Consider the following 18,234-nt stretch of genomic DNA (forward strand, 5'->3'; position numbering starts at 1 on the left):
TAAACAGTACAATCAGTCATCTTCAATGACAGAATTGATTGCTAGCTTCTGTCATTTATTAATCTTCAAACAAAATCTCTTCACTAGGGAACTTGAAAACAAATTTCTCCTTTATCAACAAACTTCCGATAATTTTGTAGTCAGCTGCACAACATACCATTTTAGTAGATAGACTAAGCAATATAACTTGCTCAACCTCACATCTTGATAAATAGTAGTTTAAAATATAACATAGTAAAAATTCTAAAATTTTATGCACACAAGAAACTAGTCTGGATTTTACAAAAAGAGAAACCATTTTTATCATTAATCATGTGTCAGAAAAAAATTGCTAGCCAATACCATTTCTGATGCAAGCAGCAAAGGTTATCAGGCCATTGCAAAGCATGCACAAAAGAGTTGTTGACAATTTTCTGGTATAGCATAAAATATAATTCAGAAATCATCACATTGTTTATGAACAGAAAGGTCTTAAATGAAGAAATTCAATTAAAGCACAAGTGAAATTACAAGTAACAGAACAAATGTTTATGTTTGTGTGTGTTTGTGTGTGTGGTGTTTAATTGATGATTCTCAATGACCATCAAGAAGAACCACTCTCTATCCGAAGGTTAGTTTGACTTAACACTTGTGGATTAAATGAGTGCAAGAGAAGAACACAGTCATACTTTAAATAAATGGTTCGTATAGTATAGAGTCCAATCTGAATCCCCTGAAGCTGTGAGGCTGCCTCCATCGGCGCTTATAGACTCCGCACATGAACAAGATAGTTGAGAGGGTAGTCTTTCTTCACTTTTTTCTCTATTTTTCAGTCCAGTATCTACAAATTCAGCTGATACTAAACCATTTTTCAGAATCTCATATTCCCCTACATCAACACTGATCTCTGGATTCTGACAGGATTTCAACTGGTTATTGTGATACCCACTGGCATTGTCCTCTCCATCTGATAAGTATCTGCAACTATCAAACTCATCCATGTCAAAAATTCTAGTCACCAATCCTTCTCTCCATGATATCCTCGTATGCGATTGTGACACATTCCCTAAAGTAGAAGTAGATATCCAAGATGACTGGTCATCTAAAATATTCGAGAAGTTGGAAAGATCAACAGAATTGGAGGCTGTTGTTAAACAATCGAACTGAAAACTTGAACTAGTTGGATCCCATATCGATTCATAACCCTTGGAAGATAAACTCGTCCTTTGGAGATTCTCAGTGATCAGATCAAGTTCAGAATCAATTGGATGTTCTTTACCAACTTCTGTTAAACGTGATAAACCCACACATCTATCAGGACTTGAGTCTGGAGTTTGAATAACATTTCCGCTTCCCAATACATCCATGGAGAATGGAGAATTTTCTCGATCAAAATCACCACAGCACTTCCTCTCTTCTTCCGAACCTGCACACATGAAACTAGGTGTACATCTGGGAGTACATGAAACTGCCTCATTGTCATGAAAAGGCCACAAGATTCCTTCACCTGGAGAACATGAAGAAGTACACCTCTTTCTAGTAGTAACACTGGCACTGCTTCTACTATTGCTACCATTACACAAATCTGAAAAATTAAACTCTTCATTGAACAAATCTGAATTAGGAGAATGAATCTGATATCTACACAACCCAATTTCGGAATTCTCCTTATAATCCTCATCCTCCTCATTGCGAGGAGACAAAATCCAATGCATCAAAGCCTCAGCAGGTAAAGGCAACACAGAAACACTGGAAGATTTATCAACAACTCCCAAAACATTCTCTTTGTTTCTATCATCATCTTCATCAAAACCACTAATATCTTTTGCTGCACCAAAGTCTAGCACATTATTCTCCCCTACAGTAAGAATCCCTCTAGGTCTACATTTCCTCTTGTCAGTGACACCAGACAAAACATAACCAGCACTATAACAAGCCGGCCTGGTTTCTGTAGCCACTATAGATGAGGCAAATGGTGTTTGAATCTCCGGAGACACAGAGACTTGAATAGGAGGAGTTTTATTTTTGTTCCCACTAGGATTTGACAACTTCTCATAATCATAAACAACATTTTCTTTCTCATCTTCTCTAAATTTTAAGCGCAAGCCAGTTGCTACCTTACTCAAAGGAGTCAAATTCACATCAACAGCACTACAAACCCTAAGCTCAGACCCAGATGACACTTTATTTACAAGACTGCCACTGGTGTCCAAAACTGAAGAAATTTTAGATTTTGACCCAGTTCCAGAATTAGTTTTTCTCCCAGACTGCCACTGATACAAAGAAGGCGGGTTTTTTCTAACCTTCTCCTCATTCTGCAAAACCGCTTTCCGTGAAACGCTCCGTTTCGAAGGTTTTGATGGGTTGGGAGCCGATTTGGGAGTGGTTTCTCCTAAAGTTTTTATTTTTATTGGCCTATCAATAAAAGGGGTTTTAGCATTTGAATTAGAAGAAGAAAAATTTGAGAGACAGAACCTGAGACAACCCCTTGGAGCTTCAAAGCTACTGTTGTTTGGAGTGACGATGGTGGTGTTGTGATCTTGCAAAGGGTTTCCCGAAGATAGGTTTTTCTTTGTTTTAGGTTCAAGTTTTGAGCTTAAACTGTCACTGTGATGGGGCCTCTTTGATTTTGAAGAAGATGATGGTGGTGCGTTCATTTTTGTGTACGAGAGAGTACAGAAATGGAGGTTTCTATGTGATTTAATTTGAAAATCAAAGGCAGGGGGAAAGGGATAACAAGTTTGCTATTTGCCCTTGTTCTTGAGAAGTAATTGCATCTTTCCCATTTGTGGTTGTTGTTTTGCCATTTTTTATTGTGGGCTGAGCTTGGTTTAGCTTCTAATTTTGGGCTTGAGGCTTGCTTATTGCCAATGAGCCCATCAAAACTAGGCTCATTTGAACAATGCTTTGTATTCTTTGGGATTTAATAATGGTATGTCATATGATTTAATTTTATTTTTGTTTTAGGTTAAAAAAAAACTTATTCTTACTCAAAGTTTAGTCTTTCTTAAACTTTTATCCGTTCAATTTCAAAAAATCAATACTCACTTATCAATTAATAAAGTTAATAAAATTTATTAAATCTAAAAATATAATTGTCATTTAGTCAGTAAAATAAAAATAAATTATTTTATTTCTCATTTTAGTTTTAAAAAAGTACATTTTTTCTCCTACTAGAGTTAACTAAAAAATGCAATATAATTTTCGGTGACAAAATCACTTTAGTCGCCTTCTTCAAGACCGATGACAAATGGCTTGGTATTCTCTCTCTTCATTAGAGAGGTGAATCAGCAAAGATAATTCATGAGAAGATTAATCATGAGAAAACGAATCTAACCATTTTGTCTTCCCCTTCATCTCACAAATTTAGCTAATTCGTCTCTTTGATAGTTGAATTGTGAGAGCCTAGATGAATTATACAAGGCAAAGACATGAATTTAGTTATCAAAGAGATGAATCAACCAAATTCATGAAATGAGGGAGAAAAAGAATCAATCAGATTTGTCTTCTCACAATTCTTCTTATCACGAATTATTTTCGTTGATTCATCTCTTTGATGGAGAGAGAGAGAGAGCAATGGGCCATCTATCATCAATGACGGAGGAGGTGATTGGAGTGATTTTGTCGTCAAAAAATTTGTTGCATTTTTTAGTTAACCTTAACAAAGAGAAGATGTAACTTTTAAAAATTTAGCGTTAGGAGAATTATTAGCTTTTAGAATTAGAGGAAAATGAGATAAAATTTTATTTTTTATTTTATTGGTTAAATAACGATTATACCCTTATATTTAACTGATTTTGTTAACTTTAATAACTGACAGTTGGGAATTTGGGTTTTTAAAATTTAGTGAGTGAGAGTTTGAGAATGAACTAAAGCTTAGGTAGGAATAAGTCTTTTGCCCTCTATTTTAATTTATAATCACTCCATTATACAATAATATTTTATTATTCATAATTTACTCTTTGTAAATATATATAATTTTATTGTTATCATTTATGTATCAATAAAATTATGCGTACATATTTTTTATATACAAATAATATATCATTATGTGATTTGATTATTTTAAATTAAAGTTAAAGTAACTTTTAATCACATGATAACCTATTATCTGTATATTCAGATTGTGTATAAAAAATGTGCATGCACAACATTACGCTTTTTAAAAAGGTCAAAAGACTTATCCCACCCAAGCTTTATTGCAAACCTAACTCATACCTGTTAACTTTCGAAAACCTAAATATTCACTCATCTATTAAATTTTGTTGTTGTTATTAAGGATAAAATTGTTATTCATCAAAAATATTTCAAAAAAAATCTAAAATTTATCACATCCCCTCTCCCCTCCTATTCAAAAATGCAACAAATTCTCTCAACCGAAAGTTTAAAAAATTAACATTTCCCTTTAAGGTTTTCTTAGCCACAATTGCCAGCAATCGAAAACAGTGGCATTCTCCCTCCCTTTTAGCTTCTTTCTCAATTTCGCTCCATTCTCGAACGAAGACACGTTCTCCAGATGAAGACCACTCTATTCCTGACATTCTCTATACAAAGACACGATTCATCTTTGTCTCAGACGAGGACAATGAGTCGTCTTCGCCTCTCAAACAAAGATGACTTGTCATCCTCGTATGAGATAAAGATGTTTCATCTTCATCTCTAATGAAGACGAATTGAGTCTTTGTCTTGAAAACTCTTTTTTGTCTGAGAATGAAGCAAGATTGAAAGAGAAGCTGAGAGGATAAAGGAACATTATCGTCTCTGTCTTCAGAGGCTAGTAGTGGTGGTTTGCAATATCCTTGGGTGAAATATTAATTTTTGAAACTTGGATTAAAGGGAATTTGTTAGTTTTTCAACCTAAGGGGAAAATGTGATAAATTTTATGTTTTTAAAAATATTTTTATTAAATGACAATTTTTCTTTGACAGAAATAAAAAATTTTAGTTGATGGGTAGATATTTGAATTTTTGAAAGTTAATAGATATGAGTTTAAGTTTGCACTAAACCTTGGGTGAGAATAACTCTTTTGGCCTTTTAAAAATGACATAATACACATATCACACCATTGGGCCATTTGGTTCCAATAAATAAATATTACATTGGAAATTTGTCTTTTATTATTTACTTTATTTTTTTATTTTGTTAGCAATAAAATATTAAAGTAATTTTTTATTACTAATTGTGATATAACAAATAATATAAATAGTAATCTAATTATCATTTTCACTTTAAGTATTAAAAAATTACCAAAATAATCTTGATTTTATTATAATTATATTCTTATTTATTAATTTTTTAAAATAAAAAAATTTTATTTTTAATTAATATACAAGTAATATAAAAAATATTTTAAAATAATTATATTCAATTATATTTAAATAAATTAATTTACTAATAATTTTTTATTAATTATAACTAAATATAATAATTATTTATTTCTATTTATTTTTATCTAATTATATCAAACACAATAATTATTTATATAATTTTTTAAATACTACAACATTAAGATAATCTTTTTACGTTTATAATTCATTGTATTTAAGTAAAGTCTTTTGGCCTTTTTGAAAATGACAAAATACACATGTCACACCAGACCTGTTTTCCAAAGATAAGTGGGGTTAAATTTGAACCAAAACTGAATAATGGTTTCTGTGAGTTGGAATCCAAAATTGCTTGTCTCACTCGATTGGTGATCATTTCACTCGAGAACCAATTTATACGAAGACGTGAGGATCTTAAAGAAACCCAATATATTAACTTTATTCCTTTTCTAACGTAGAATTCAAGATTGATGCTCGCGTTAGAGCTTGTATAGCCAATGATTGTTTTTCATTTTTTCCGACAATTGTTTTTTTTTTCTAGGTTGTCGTTCGACAGTTTGAGCTAACTGAGTTGGAATTCGAACTAACAATATTGGATTTGAACCCAAGTTATACAAACTCTCATTGGGATTGACTTTTGATGGTGTGAAAGATATCTCAAAGAATGGCTGCAGAACAGAGGAAGATCATTATTGACACTGATCCTGGTATTGGTAAGTTGATCTTCACCATCAAAATCTTCTTTTTCAAGATCTGGGTACTGAGAATTTTCACCGTGGAAACAATATTATTGATTGAATATTGTTTCAGATGATGCCATGGCAATTTTTTTGGCCTTAAGATCACCAGAAGTGGAGGTTATTGGACTCACTACCATTTATGGCAATGTTTACACAACACTTGCCACAAGAAACGCCTTGCATTTGGTAGCTATATTGTGCTATAACTCTTTGTTTCTGTGTATATTTTTGGTGTTTTCAAGTGTTGGGTCAAATAGGCTGATTTGATATGGCTCAGATTAGATCTTTAGGTTGGTGGCTTGGTGGGGATTGACTTTTTTGTGTTGTTTTGTTTTTGTGGGTTAGCTGGAGGTTGCTGAGAGGACTGATATTCCTGTGGCTGAAGGATCTCATGTCACTATCACTGTATGTGTTCATCTCTTTATTCTTTAGAATTTGTAGCTTTATTGAATATTCTTTCAATTATTTAGTTAATAGGTATAAGGTTTAGTTATAGTCCTGAGACCAATTCTGGAAAAGCACTTTTCATTCTAGAACAATATGTTGAGCTTTTATTGTTCAAAGCTATATTCTTATGTACCAATATTCTCATGTATAGTTGCCACTTTGGGTAACATAGAATTATGGATGAAAACAGGGCAGGGTGGGGCTGAATACGCTAACCCCTTCCCCAAATGAGAGACCTTTTCTTGTCCTCACCTTGTCCCCTCCCTGCAAATAAAATTTACCCTACTCATTCCCGTAGAAAAATAATGAAATATGTATTACATGTTAGAGTATATTTATAATGATTTAAAATTTTTAAGAGTAATTTAATATTTAAAGGTTTAAGTGTATGTAAGGGAAGAGATGAGTCAAAGATATATTTATTCCTATCATAGATTGCGAGAATTTTAATTATCTCTATCCACATTCTTATTGGGGAATCCCCTCCCCATTTGGGGAGGGATGGACCCAGTTTAGAATGTTGAATTGCCATCACTACATAAAATCTTTATAAAGAATATTACAAAAAAAAATGTTGAATGGTTTGTCTAGAGGCTCATCGATATATTGAATTGTTGTTTCTTGTAAAGAAAGGAACAAAACTTCGTATTGCTGATTTTGTCCATGGTGCTGATGGACTTGGCAACCAAAATTTCCCTCCACCAAAAGGAAAGGCAGTTGAACAATCAGCAGCTGCTTTTTTGGTTGAGCAAGCGAAACTTTACCCTGGAAAAGTTACTGTGGTTGCATTGGGACCCCTAACAAATCTTGCACTGGTCAGTCAAATTTTTGTTAATTTGAGTTGGTTTTTCATTATGAGTTGAAGTTACCGATATATTTTATGTTGATTCAGGCTGTTGAACTGGATCCAGCATTTGTAAAGAACATTGGGCAGATAATTCTTCTTGGTGGTGCGTTTTCAGTAAATGGTAATGTGAACCCAGCAGCAGAAGCAAATGTGAGTTCCTCAAATCTAAGTCTTGAGATGTCAACTGTCTGACTACTCAAAAAATTAATGCTCATAGCAATTAATTTTCTGTTAACTTGCAACACCTCTAGCTAAATCTCAAACCAATCAAGTATGAAAGAGATGTTGGGTATATATGGACATTCCACGCTATTTAAGAATAATAAGAGAATTTTAATTAAATAATATATGAGGTCTTAAATTATCAAGACGTGATTTGGGTTATAAAGCCTCAAAGCAAAACAATGACACACTTTGTGTCCAAAAACGTGTGAGCTGCTAAACTCTAAAGAGACTGTGTTTATCTAAAAAGTCTATGAGACTTAACTAGGACTTCTCTTTGTGTAAACTTGAATAAACTGCACAATTCCTTATAGCTAAGGCTCGACTCAAATTCAGCCTTACTTATAAGTTATAACTGGATGGAGAAAACAAGAAAAAGAAGTTTCCATGGCAATCTGTGCAACCGTTCTCTCCTTTTAGTTTTCCCTGATATCCTTGCCACATTCTGGACTGAATGGGCAGATTTTTGGTGATCCAGAAGCTGCAGATATTGTATTTACGTGTGGGGCAGATGTTGTGGCTGTGGGTATTAATGTTACTCATCAAGTAGTTATGACAGGTACTTGTTTCATAATCTTGTCACTTGTGTTGCTAATCACATAAATGTACATGTTTCATCAACAACTAGCCTATGAGTTGTTAGAACTGTGAAGACACGTTTTGGCTTGCAAAGTTCAAAACAAAACAGTGACGGATTGTGAATTCAAAATGGATAATATTTTGATAGTGAGTTGGAATATTAGACTAAGATGTTACGCTTCCACCATGTATATTCTTGTTGCATTAGTGTGTATGTCAGTATCTCATTGTTCTAGTCAACAATACAAATGCTGTTCTTCGGACCATATTTTTTGTAATGTTGTATATCTTCCTATTCAGTAGCAACCCACTTGTTCTAACTTTTACTTCAATGTTGCCTGCCTACTGCTTGCCATACTCGCGATCATTGAACAATGTGATCTTCTGATGGCCTCACACAGAATTTTCTTTTTATTAACACTTTTCTTTTTAGTCAATTAGAGTATGCCAAACTCAAAGAGCCATAGCCCTGCTAGTTGTGGCTGCCTCTTCAATCCTTGTTTTAAGCCTTTATACTTTTATGAGTGATGTATTTAGAGTGCCCAGACATGAACTTCTTATAAACACCAAAACCATGTTACCTTTTGAATATTGTAATTTATAACCTTGCATATTAGTCAGCTTATTACTTTCTCATGTTTTAGATGCTGATAGAGAGAAGTTGGCACAGTCAAAGGGCAAATTTGCTCAGTATTTGAGCAAAATCTTAGAGGTGTACTTTGCTTATCATCGTGAGGCGTACTCTACAAGAGGTATGTTTCCTGGAATAAGATTGATATTGTACTGAGAACTGGAAGAACTATAATCTGTCAGATGATCATAGTTTGAATCTTGATGCACATAGGAGTTTACCTTCATGATCCATCAGCTCTTCTTGTAGCTGTTAATCCTTCACTTTTTACTTATACCGAGGGTGTCGTGAGAGTCCAGACCACTGGCATCACAAGGGGACTCACAATATTATACAACAAACAGAAGAGGTATGACCTCTACGGGTAAATTCAGCAACCAGATCATTGAGGGCTCTGGAGATAGTAAAGTGGACCTTTTACTGTGTCACAACTGTGTTCTTTCTAACTCTTCCATTTCAACCAGATTTGGAGAAATGACCGAATGGGCAGACAAACCTACAGTGAAGGTAGCAGTCACAGTCGATGCTCCAGCCATTGTCAAACTACTCATGGATCGGCTTATGGACTCGTAGAAAGATTTAGACTAGAGAAATTTTATACTACTCTGGTCTGTTCTTGATTTCAAGTTCACGGCCACCCTGTGTGAACCAGTTGAGCAAGGTGATGGTGCAGAGCTGTTGAGCTTGAAGTTGTGTTGAATTAACATCAGTACTCATTGATTGCAATAAAAACTAATTACATGTAATATCATGTACCAATAATGTAAAAACTTAATTCAGTAACATTATTTGTTTCAAGCATATATTGAACATAACCAGGTTGAATTCAAGTAGTTATAGCTAAAGCATTCTGTGAGAAATTTGGCAAACACATTCATGGTGAGCTTGCTAACTGAGGTTCAGCTTGGTAAATATAAGTGACAGGGTTTAACAGTAATTTATTGAATTGAGTTCATGCTAGTCATTTTTATCTTGAGTTGGAGCTAATAACTTTCTAATTTGATGAGTTCGAGTTTTACTTAAATGTAATCAAATCAAGTTCAAACTAAAATAATATTTAACTAAATATAATTGTAGTTTAATAAAAACCTAATTTAACAATCTAAATTAATATCAAGATCTTGTCTATTTATACGTTAAACCTAAACTTCATCCTTACACATCCTCGACAAGTCCTAGATTTATACACTTATTATTTTCTAATTATCTTTAAGATTTTTTTTTTTTTAAGAAATAACCATTATTTGAATTGTATTATTTTTTTATGTTAAATCAAAAATTATTTTTTTGATTTAATTAGTTTTAAATTAATCATATTAAACATTTAAAATTCCAAATTTAATGATTGGCTCCAACCACTTTGTGCTTCTGTCATCTAACATGTTTCGACCCTATGGTCTTTTATTGATGGGGTGCGGCCATTATTCTTAAGATTATTAACAAGATAAAAAGGCACAGTATGAGGGTAAAGTCGTCAATTCAGAATAAAAGTGATGACGCACTTCGATGGTCGGCGGTTTCAGTTAGAGTCTGACGCAGAGAATATGATTCTCCCATGGTCATATCTCGCCGTTCTCTTTCTCTTTCTCTTTCTCTGTGAAGCCAGCGAAGCGAAGTCGTTGTTTCAGTTGCGTTTAGTCAAGCCAGACGCAGAGACGGAGAAAGCACGAGAGAATAATGAGTTCCGTGAGAGGAGTAATCTTCGACGAATCGCTGCTGCTACTCTCCGCCGCTCCAAATGAAAACGACGCTTCATTTCAGCTGCTATCGGGAGCCTCCTGTTTGCTTCGTAAGCTCCATCATTCGAAAATCCGTACGGTACTCTTTCGTGCTCTCTCTCTTTTGAATTGTTGTTACAAATGAGTTGAATTTTGACATTTACGTTTCGCATTGCTGTTGTAGGGAGTTTCATATGGTCTCGGCCTTTCGTCTGATAAGGTAATTCTTTCTCTTATATTTTTGCTGTATGCTTTCGAGTAGGTATTAAGATTTTTTTTTTCTGGTTCCTTTTATAGTGTGTGCGTGTTTGAATGAAATAGGAAGTGTTCTCTTCCTATAAAATAGATTTGAAGTTTATATTGTTCATTAGAAAAAAAATGAAAAGTGCTTTTTTTAAAGGCTCTTGGAGGTCATTTCTATTCAAGTCTATCAATTGCAAGCATTTGGGAGCGCTTTTGGCGCAATGAGAAATGCATGTAGCATAGTCTTTTCCTAATTAACTAAACAGAAGCAATAAAAAGTGTTGATCAAGTATATTCTTTTCAGAAGAGCTTTTATCAGAAGCTTTCTCTACCACGGAACATTAAAATTGGTGTTGTAAAGCTTATGCAGTTTAAAAGAGTGTTTGATATGCTTATATTTCAGACAATGGTGTTCTTTTTTTTTTTTTTAATTTTTGTGTGTGTGTGTATTTATCATTGTTCCTGCTCACACTCATTCTTATTGCTGTGAATTTGGTGAAGACTAGAAAGTTGTATACTTAACAATGCATTGAAGTTTACTTAGAATTGTCTTCTGTGGTCACTTAATTCTTAGTTTACAATTTTTTGTAGTTATGTTACTACTGAATACATTTTTGACTGCTGACATTATATTTTTCTGGTATAACAAACATAATTTTTTTAGAGTGCCTACTATATGTCTATTTGTTGCATTTGCTTGATATAGGTGATTGCATTGAAGAGGATTGCTACGGAATACTTGTGTGATTGCTTTCTTTTGGATGCATCTGTAGATGGTGCTGCAAATGAGATAAACCAAGCATGGGGTGACAAAGGAGGGAGTATTTTGTATGTTGTTTCTGAAAAGAAGGATGCCTTTCATAAACCTAGTTCCCATTGGATGATTATTGTTGTGGGTGAGTAATACTGAGCCTATAGATCTCCCTAGATGATGGGATAATCCGAATCTTGTAAAAAGTATAGTCTACTACCAAGCGTCTTACATATCAGAAAGGATGTCCTGCTGTGATTGCATCTGAAAGATCTGACGGATCAAAGTCTGATTTGATCATATGATTATGATTATTACTTGCTTTTACCTTGTTCTTGTAGTTGTCACATTAAGGCTGGGTTCTATTTGGTGGCATCTTCTGTCTACATAAAATGTATAGGAATCCTTGGTCTAATAAAGTTCATTATGTGCCAACAAGCTGTTGCATTAATACTGGTTGTTGAAATAATATGCTGAATTAAGTTGCTTCCAAGGCTTGGGGACTTAATACCACGTTCTGCATCTCGGTTAATAAATGCTCACTAGTTACAGAGAACATTCAATAGGCTTGCTTGTTTGTTCTATCTATTTTTGTTAAATTGGTTATTGAAACTGGATTCTGCTTCTCTCTCAGGTGTTGAAAGTGCAAGTGTGTCTGATAATTCAAGCATACTTTATATCAACAGGCTAGAAGAGTTGCCTATGGCCATTTGCCAGTTGAACAAAAAGGTTTTCTGAATTGATCCATTCTTCCAATGTTACTTTTTCAAGATTGCCATTTGTTGTTTACATGATTTTGGGTTTAGTAAGTTGTATGATAGGAAGTCAATCTGAAAACCTATAAAAAGAGTAGTCATTAGGAGAGATTGTTATTGAAGGAATGACTAATTAACATAATCGATTTCATAGTGAAGGAGAAGTGAAAAGCAAGAATGTACTTGAAAATTTCTATACATTATTTGCACTACCTCATACTTCTCATATAATACTCATTCCATGACTTGTTTCGTGTCTCAAATTTGAAGTAGGCAACCGGCAACAATGCTTTGATGGTTGGATATGTCATGAAGCCTTCACGTGAAGAAGATTTTTCCAAGGTGAGCTTTTTCACAGATATGAGAATTTACCATATAAGAAAAGAGTTAAAGGAAGCTATAGAGGTAATTCCAGTTGTAGGGTCATGTACAACCAAGGCATGCATAAAATCAGTATGTAATTTTTTATACTTTTGATTGAATGTTCTACATTGAAATTGAAAAATCACTCATCATGGTTCCTAAATCTGAAATTTAGATGAGGCCAACAAGACCCAAGAACAATTGAACTAAATGTGAGGGACAGCTTTTTGTATAGTAAAAGAATTAGTCGTGTGTGTTTATCTTTGTCATTCTGATATATACTTAAGAATGATTTAATTGATTAATTGTGTCCCTAGCAGTTATTAGGTCTGCCTAACTGTAGTTGATTATATGTTTAACTTTCTGCAGCTCACCAATAAAGAGAATGTGCGAGATTTCCGTTATTTTATTCTTTAGTCAGCAAAAGAAAACAGTGTATTAGAAGCTATTTTGATTTAATCATTTACAGAGGGGTGCATTTCCAATGAATCCTACTCCAAACGGCTTGATTTTTGTGCCTCTCACATTTGAGATGCCTCTATCATCTCAATTACAAGGCGTTGACATAGTTCTCCATAAAGCAACAGATGAAATCAAGTCCATCAATTTGGGAAGCAATTCAGATTTTTCCAACAGAATCACTTTCACCTCAAGAATGCAGGAACTGCAAAGGTAACTTCTAACTGGAATCACATGTACAATGTATCTCTCTTGAACTTGTTTAGATGTTTGGCATGTGAATTTGCTTGCCTATTGTTGCTTCTTTGTTCAGTTGAAATATATTTACAAAACTTCGAATAAAATGTCAAGTAAAATGTTTTCAGTACGTCTGAAATTTTAGATTAATGCTATGGTTATATGCATCTTTCCTCATTAGTATTAGCACTCTTACAGGCTTATGGAGGATCACTCTAATTTCTTTGTAATCGACCCTCTTGATAATATTTACCCAGTATTGGATCGGCTGAAAATCCAACTAGTTTTGCGTGGTCTGCAAGATCTCAATGCGGAAGGTGGCCATACAATCAGGGGGCCCCATTTTCTCAAGGTCTTCTTTTTACTAGGATAGAATCTGTTTTCTACTTGTTGCTGATCTAATGAATTGCTGGAACAAATCCGGATAATTACCTTGCTGATGTTTTATATCTGAAATCGTTTCTTTTCCAGTTAAAATTTAGATAAAATTATCTTTATACAATATTTGTACTATTTGTAAACCTTATTGTAACAGAAATTTAGCTTGATGGATATTGCTATCTTTATCACCTAGTACACATGGTTTACATGAAATGAATCTTAATGGGGGATAATATCTGTGGTCTATATTGGGGCTAATTAATGTTATTATCATACTGGAGACGGTGATCATCTATGTTGAAAATTGTTATTTATTTGCATGAATTTTGTGACTACAGGTACCATGAAAGATAGTGAAAGTTATAACTGAAAGGAAGATGTAATATTAAAAGGAAAACTTTAATGGTTTTCATTTTCTTTCTTCCTAGTCTATTCCTTGAGTGCTATAAATATTCACTCTTTGTAATCACAACTATATAATTTATGGCTTCATTTATGCGTAAGTTCTCTAATATTTTTTAATATCTCCTCAAATCAAGATACATCTAAAGCTTTAATGTGCAGGTTAATGATTTTAATGAATCTGATTTGGCACAAAGACTACCAGAAGCTAAATTATCTTTTCCATGTATAGTGAAACCTCAAGTTGCCTGTGGTGTTGCTGATGCTCATAGTATGGTAAATATACATTTATTTTAATTCTTGCTCTACCCTTTCCTGAATTCCTTTTATTGTTATTGACTTTTTTTTTTATAATTGCAATTATACACTGTTTATATATTCTGGGTCTGTCAACTGTCATTCTGTAAAGAAACAATTGTATACCAAATTTTTTCAAGTAGGTAAAATTGGTGTATTGCCTGACAAGGCCTATCAAATTGGCCTTAATTGTGCATTCTTATAACAATTTTTCACTCGAAGTTTTCTTGGTTAAATGTGCACAAACTGGTAAGGGTTCTTTTACTATCTGCCTTTCCTTTCACTTCCTTTTTTCACTTTAAAAGGTTGAATCCTGGAATCGCAGGCAATTGTTTTTGAAATAGAAGATTTTAAGCATTTGAGTGTTCCTCTTCCTGCTATTGTTCAGGTGAGCATGAAGTTGATGCTTTTTCTGTAGTTATATGTTTCTTCCTTGTGGCAACATAATTGTTATTGTTGTTCAGGTGAGCATACAATTGCTTTCGTTATGATGACTTCTAAATAGATTCATTTCTTTTGCTTCTCATCTTTTCAACAATATTGGTATTGTTGAGACTTTCTTCTTTTCATTTTTGAGTTCTCAAATTATGGCTCCAGTAGAGCAAACGCAAACCTAAAACGCATACAAAATAGGTGACTGGGTCCAAGTGTAGCTTGCCATAAGTGTAAAAAATTGTTTCGATGTGTTTTATATCTTAATTTCTTAAGAGTATTTTATTTTTTATTCATATTTTTTTGACTCTTCATTTTAAAACTGATATTGTCTGTTGCTATTGCAGGAATACATAAACCACTCATCTACTCTGTTCAAGTTTTATGTATTGGGTGAGACTGTTTTCCATGCAATTAAGAAGTCAATCCCAAATTCCAGTACTTTGAGGAAATCATATGAAAGAAACAGCTTAAAGCCTATATCGTTTGATAGGTTGTAATGAATATGTTCTCTCTTACATCTTCCATCTTCTTTTGGTTTATACTTTTTGTATTATCGTTGAGATCATACATTGAAACTATAATATGGTGTGATCTCTCCACAGCTTAAAGTCTCTACCTACCAACACTGAAAGTCCGCATCCAGGAGATGCAGTTTCCTGTAAGGTTGATCTTGATCTCGAGCTAGTCAAAGATGCTGCAAAATGGCTTGCAAGAACACTTGATCTTACAATATTTGGCTTTGATGTAGTTGTAAGTATGCAATTTTACTAATGTTCTCTCTCTAATAAATAATTTATAATGTTTATATTATTTGCAGAAACACATGTTAATAAATGTCAAAAAAAATTAAAAAAGAAAGAATACATATAAATGCCAAGATCTGTTATGAAATCCATTTGATGCTTACCATTTTTCACAAAACCTCTTTTATTCAGTCTTATGCATGCCATCGTGGTTGAGGCAAGACAATCTTGCGCTTATCATGGATACAGGACCATTTTCAATGACCTCTTGAGCACTCGATATACAAATGGAAATGATGTGTATATTATTGAATACAAGCCATTTTCCATCTAACATTACTGTCTGTTCTGTGAAACTTTTCAGGTTCAAGAAGGCACCGGTGACCATGTCATCGTGGACGTAAACTACCTCCCATCATTCAAAGAAGTAGATAACGATATTGCCATACCAGCCTTCTGGGTCGCCATTAAAATGAAGTATGAATTGAGAGCTTCCACATCTTGAGCCTTTTTGGCAATTGGAAAGTCAATGTAGCCAAGGTAAAATTTCTTGAGTTCTGAATAATAATTTACTTTCATGCAAAAATTTCTCAAGACATTGTTCTTCATTTTAATGTCATTTTGAAAACTAATGAACCAGTAATGAAAATATGCGTTTATTATATTCAATAATTTTGTTTATACAAATTTATTATGATTTTTTTTTATTTTCATAAGTTATAAATTAACTGTCATGTGAAAGACTGGCTCGTACAGTAAACATAATCTGGCATTATCATGATGTTCCAAATAAGAAGAAAATTTAATCATCATCTTAAATTATTACTACTCATTTTCTTTTCCATACTACAGAACAACCACTCAATTTAGACTGCATTCTATTTGGGTTGAGTTCAAGATCAATTTGATTTTAAAAGAGTAAATTTGAGATCTATTTGAGGTTGTTGAACTAAGATTCAAATTTGATTCCGAAATAATTTTATTTTGAATTTGATATAAGTCAATATGGATTTTAATGTATCATTTTTACAAAATTTATATTATGATATAGTAATTAGAGAAAGATTTTTGAAGTTTTAGGTGTCATCTAAATGATGAATTGTCTGAATTCGTCTAATCCAAACGTTTTGAAATGATGCGTTGCTTTTGAGAGAGATGACGACGGCTTTGGGTTTAAAGGAAGTCGTTGGTGGACGGAGATGGTCTTTGGAGAGTAGTTCAAAATAAACCTTAGGTTTTTCGAGAAAAATGTTACTTTTTTAAAATTAGAAAACTTTAAGCAGAAATAAAATTATTAGTTTTTAAAATTTAGAGAAATATATAATCAATTTTTTTTTATTATTAATAATAAAATGATAGTTTTATTTTTATATCTATGAGATAAATTTAACAACAATTGGTCAGGGCATTAGAAAAATGTAAAAGCCAAAAGCCAAAAGCCAAAAGAACTTATTCTCACCCAAAGTGGTCTACTAATAAAGTCTCTCTTGATGGATTTCAAAAATTCAAAAATTTATTTATTATTTAGTTATATTAATATCTTTTATATGAATTACCAGATTACCCTTATAGAATATGGGGCCAGAGGATTTCTAGTAGTTATGCTGACAGAGTGCAACGGGTGCTAGGGTACCTTCAGAGGATTTTGTAAACCGTGCCCATTCTTGTTTCCTTTAGAAAGCAGGCATCAGTAATTTTATTCAATCGCTTCTGGGTTATATTGTCGTCTGCAGCAGCTATATATTACATACAAAAATAATGGAGTAAGAACGGGCCTTCTTCACTGAGCAACAAAAACAAGTAATACAAAAAATAATGGAAAAAGAAAGGCCTTACACCAAAGAAACAAAAGATGAATCATACCCAGAAGAAAGGCGTTGCCTTCCCTTTGCCTCCATGGCTAACAAAACGGGAGATAATTGTGGAAAGAGTGTTCAATTATTGAAGAAAACGATGAAGTTTATTTGATTGACAACTCTTGCTAAGCTATTACGGGCAATTAATACAATTGAATATAATAACAATAATACTCTTATCCCTAACCAAAATTTTGGGTGGTAATAAATCTTTTGCCCAAAGCCAAATCGACAAATGGGTTACCTCCTAAGGGTACGGAATGCTATTGGATTAAACAACAAAGATATTGCTGAGAAAAAGATGGTTTTTCTTGAATGAAATAAAAATTGGATTCATATAAAAGGAGAAAGGTTTTCTATTACTTAACCGGAAAGATATATGGCCATGAAATAGGGATTAAGTGAAATAGAATTGATTGGATAATAAAGTCGTGAAAACACCTGTTTCTTCCATATTTTGGCCCTTAGCTCCATAGAACAATATACTGCTGCTGAAACATAGAAGAATTGCAATCTTAGATAAAAAAACTATGCATGGATGGTATAAATTGCTTAAACAATAATTTTTGAACAGTAAATCACTAATAGTAGCTACATTAAAATTTTTCATTAATGAAAGAGAAAAAATTAAATCTATTGGAAAATAAAAAATATGCATGTCGGATGAAATGGTTGTTGTTATTTACTCAAATAAGAAATCTTTTCATTTAACGGGTTTAAGTCTTCTTTGACAATACATTAAGATCTAACTCTTAATTTACTTTATTAAGTGATTGTGAGGTCTGTTATTAGATCCAGAGTTTGTTCTACTCAATATAATTGATT

At 33.2% G+C, this 18,234-nt stretch overlaps 3 protein-coding genes across 7 annotated transcripts; 2 read left to right on the top strand and 1 right to left on the bottom strand.

The window, feature by feature from the left end:
• Positions 1-399: 399 nt before the first annotated feature.
• Positions 400-2,745, bottom strand: LOC123221360. The gene has a single exon (XM_044644208.1). The coding sequence runs from the start codon at positions 2,634-2,636 to the stop codon at positions 663-665; it is 1,974 nt and encodes a 657-aa protein (XP_044500143.1). The 5' UTR covers positions 2,637-2,745; the 3' UTR covers positions 400-662.
• A 2,885-nt stretch (positions 2,746-5,630) lies between these two features.
• On the top strand, positions 5,631-9,599 carry LOC123221361 (probable uridine nucleosidase 2). 3 transcript variants are annotated; one of them, XM_044644210.1, is made up of 10 exons: positions 5,631-5,708; positions 5,845-6,016; positions 6,114-6,229; positions 6,389-6,448; positions 7,120-7,305; positions 7,383-7,487; positions 8,022-8,118; positions 8,783-8,890; positions 8,983-9,133; positions 9,234-9,599. In XM_044644210.1, exons 2-10 carry the CDS (start codon positions 5,968-5,970, stop codon positions 9,340-9,342), a joined length of 981 nt encoding a protein of 326 aa, XP_044500145.1. In that variant the 5' UTR covers positions 5,631-5,708; positions 5,845-5,967; the 3' UTR covers positions 9,343-9,599. The 3 variants fall into 3 exon arrangements, with proteins under 3 accessions (XP_044500145.1, XP_044500144.1, XP_044500146.1); XM_044644209.1 differs by lacking the exon at positions 5,631-5,708 and having other exon boundaries at positions 5,710-6,016; XM_044644211.1 differs by lacking the exon at positions 5,631-5,708 and having other exon boundaries at positions 5,717-6,016; positions 8,983-9,118.
• Positions 9,600-10,298: 699 nt separating this feature from the next.
• LOC123220029 (inositol 1,3,4-trisphosphate 5/6-kinase 4) lies at positions 10,299-16,222 on the top strand. Of its 3 annotated transcripts, none has more exons than XM_044642022.1 (12): positions 10,301-10,587; positions 10,672-10,707; positions 11,437-11,626; positions 12,116-12,210; positions 12,510-12,578; positions 13,069-13,271; positions 13,494-13,647; positions 14,241-14,354; positions 14,701-14,763; positions 15,155-15,300; positions 15,413-15,560; positions 15,918-16,222. In XM_044642022.1, the coding sequence occupies exons 1-12, from the start codon at positions 10,447-10,449 to the stop codon at positions 16,056-16,058; spliced, it is 1,500 nt and encodes a 499-aa protein (XP_044497957.1). In that variant the 5' UTR covers positions 10,301-10,446; the 3' UTR covers positions 16,059-16,222. The 3 variants fall into 3 exon arrangements, with proteins under 3 accessions (XP_044497958.1, XP_044497957.1, XP_044497959.1); XM_044642024.1 differs by having other exon boundaries at positions 10,308-10,582; XM_044642023.1 differs by lacking the exon at positions 14,701-14,763 and having other exon boundaries at positions 10,299-10,587.
• The last annotated feature ends 2,012 nt before the right edge of the window (positions 16,223-18,234 follow it).

Source organism: Mangifera indica, chromosome 7 (assembly GCF_011075055.1).
Source record: "Mangifera indica cultivar Alphonso chromosome 7, CATAS_Mindica_2.1, whole genome shotgun sequence".
In the NCBI taxonomy this organism is placed as follows: domain Eukaryota; kingdom Viridiplantae; phylum Streptophyta; class Magnoliopsida; order Sapindales; family Anacardiaceae; genus Mangifera; species Mangifera indica.

What these genes read in the sequence shown, in the direction of transcription:
- LOC123221360 (XM_044644208.1), bottom strand. Translation starts at nt 2,636, where the DNA reads ATGAACGCACCACCATCATCTTCTTCAAAATCAAAGAGGCCCCATCAC.
- LOC123221361 (XM_044644210.1), top strand. Translation starts at nt 5,968, where the DNA reads ATGGCTGCAGAACAGAGGAAGATCATTATTGACACTGATCCTGGTATT. An exon ending in TGACACTGATCCTGGTATTG is followed by an intron (nt 6,017 to 6,113) that starts GTAAGTTGATCT and finishes ATATTGTTTCAG; the next exon opens with ATGATGCCATGGCAATTTTT. An exon ending in GATCTCATGTCACTATCACT is followed by an intron (nt 6,449 to 7,119) that starts GTATGTGTTCAT and finishes TTTCTTGTAAAG; the next exon opens with AAAGGAACAAAACTTCGTAT.
- LOC123220029 (XM_044642022.1), top strand. Translation starts at nt 10,447, where the DNA reads ATGAGTTCCGTGAGAGGAGTAATCTTCGACGAATCGCTGCTGCTACTC. An exon ending in AGAATGCAGGAACTGCAAAG is followed by an intron (nt 13,272 to 13,493) that starts GTAACTTCTAAC and finishes GCACTCTTACAG; the next exon opens with GCTTATGGAGGATCACTCTA. An exon ending in TATTTGGCTTTGATGTAGTT is followed by an intron (nt 15,561 to 15,917) that starts GTAAGTATGCAA and finishes GAAACTTTTCAG; the next exon opens with GTTCAAGAAGGCACCGGTGA.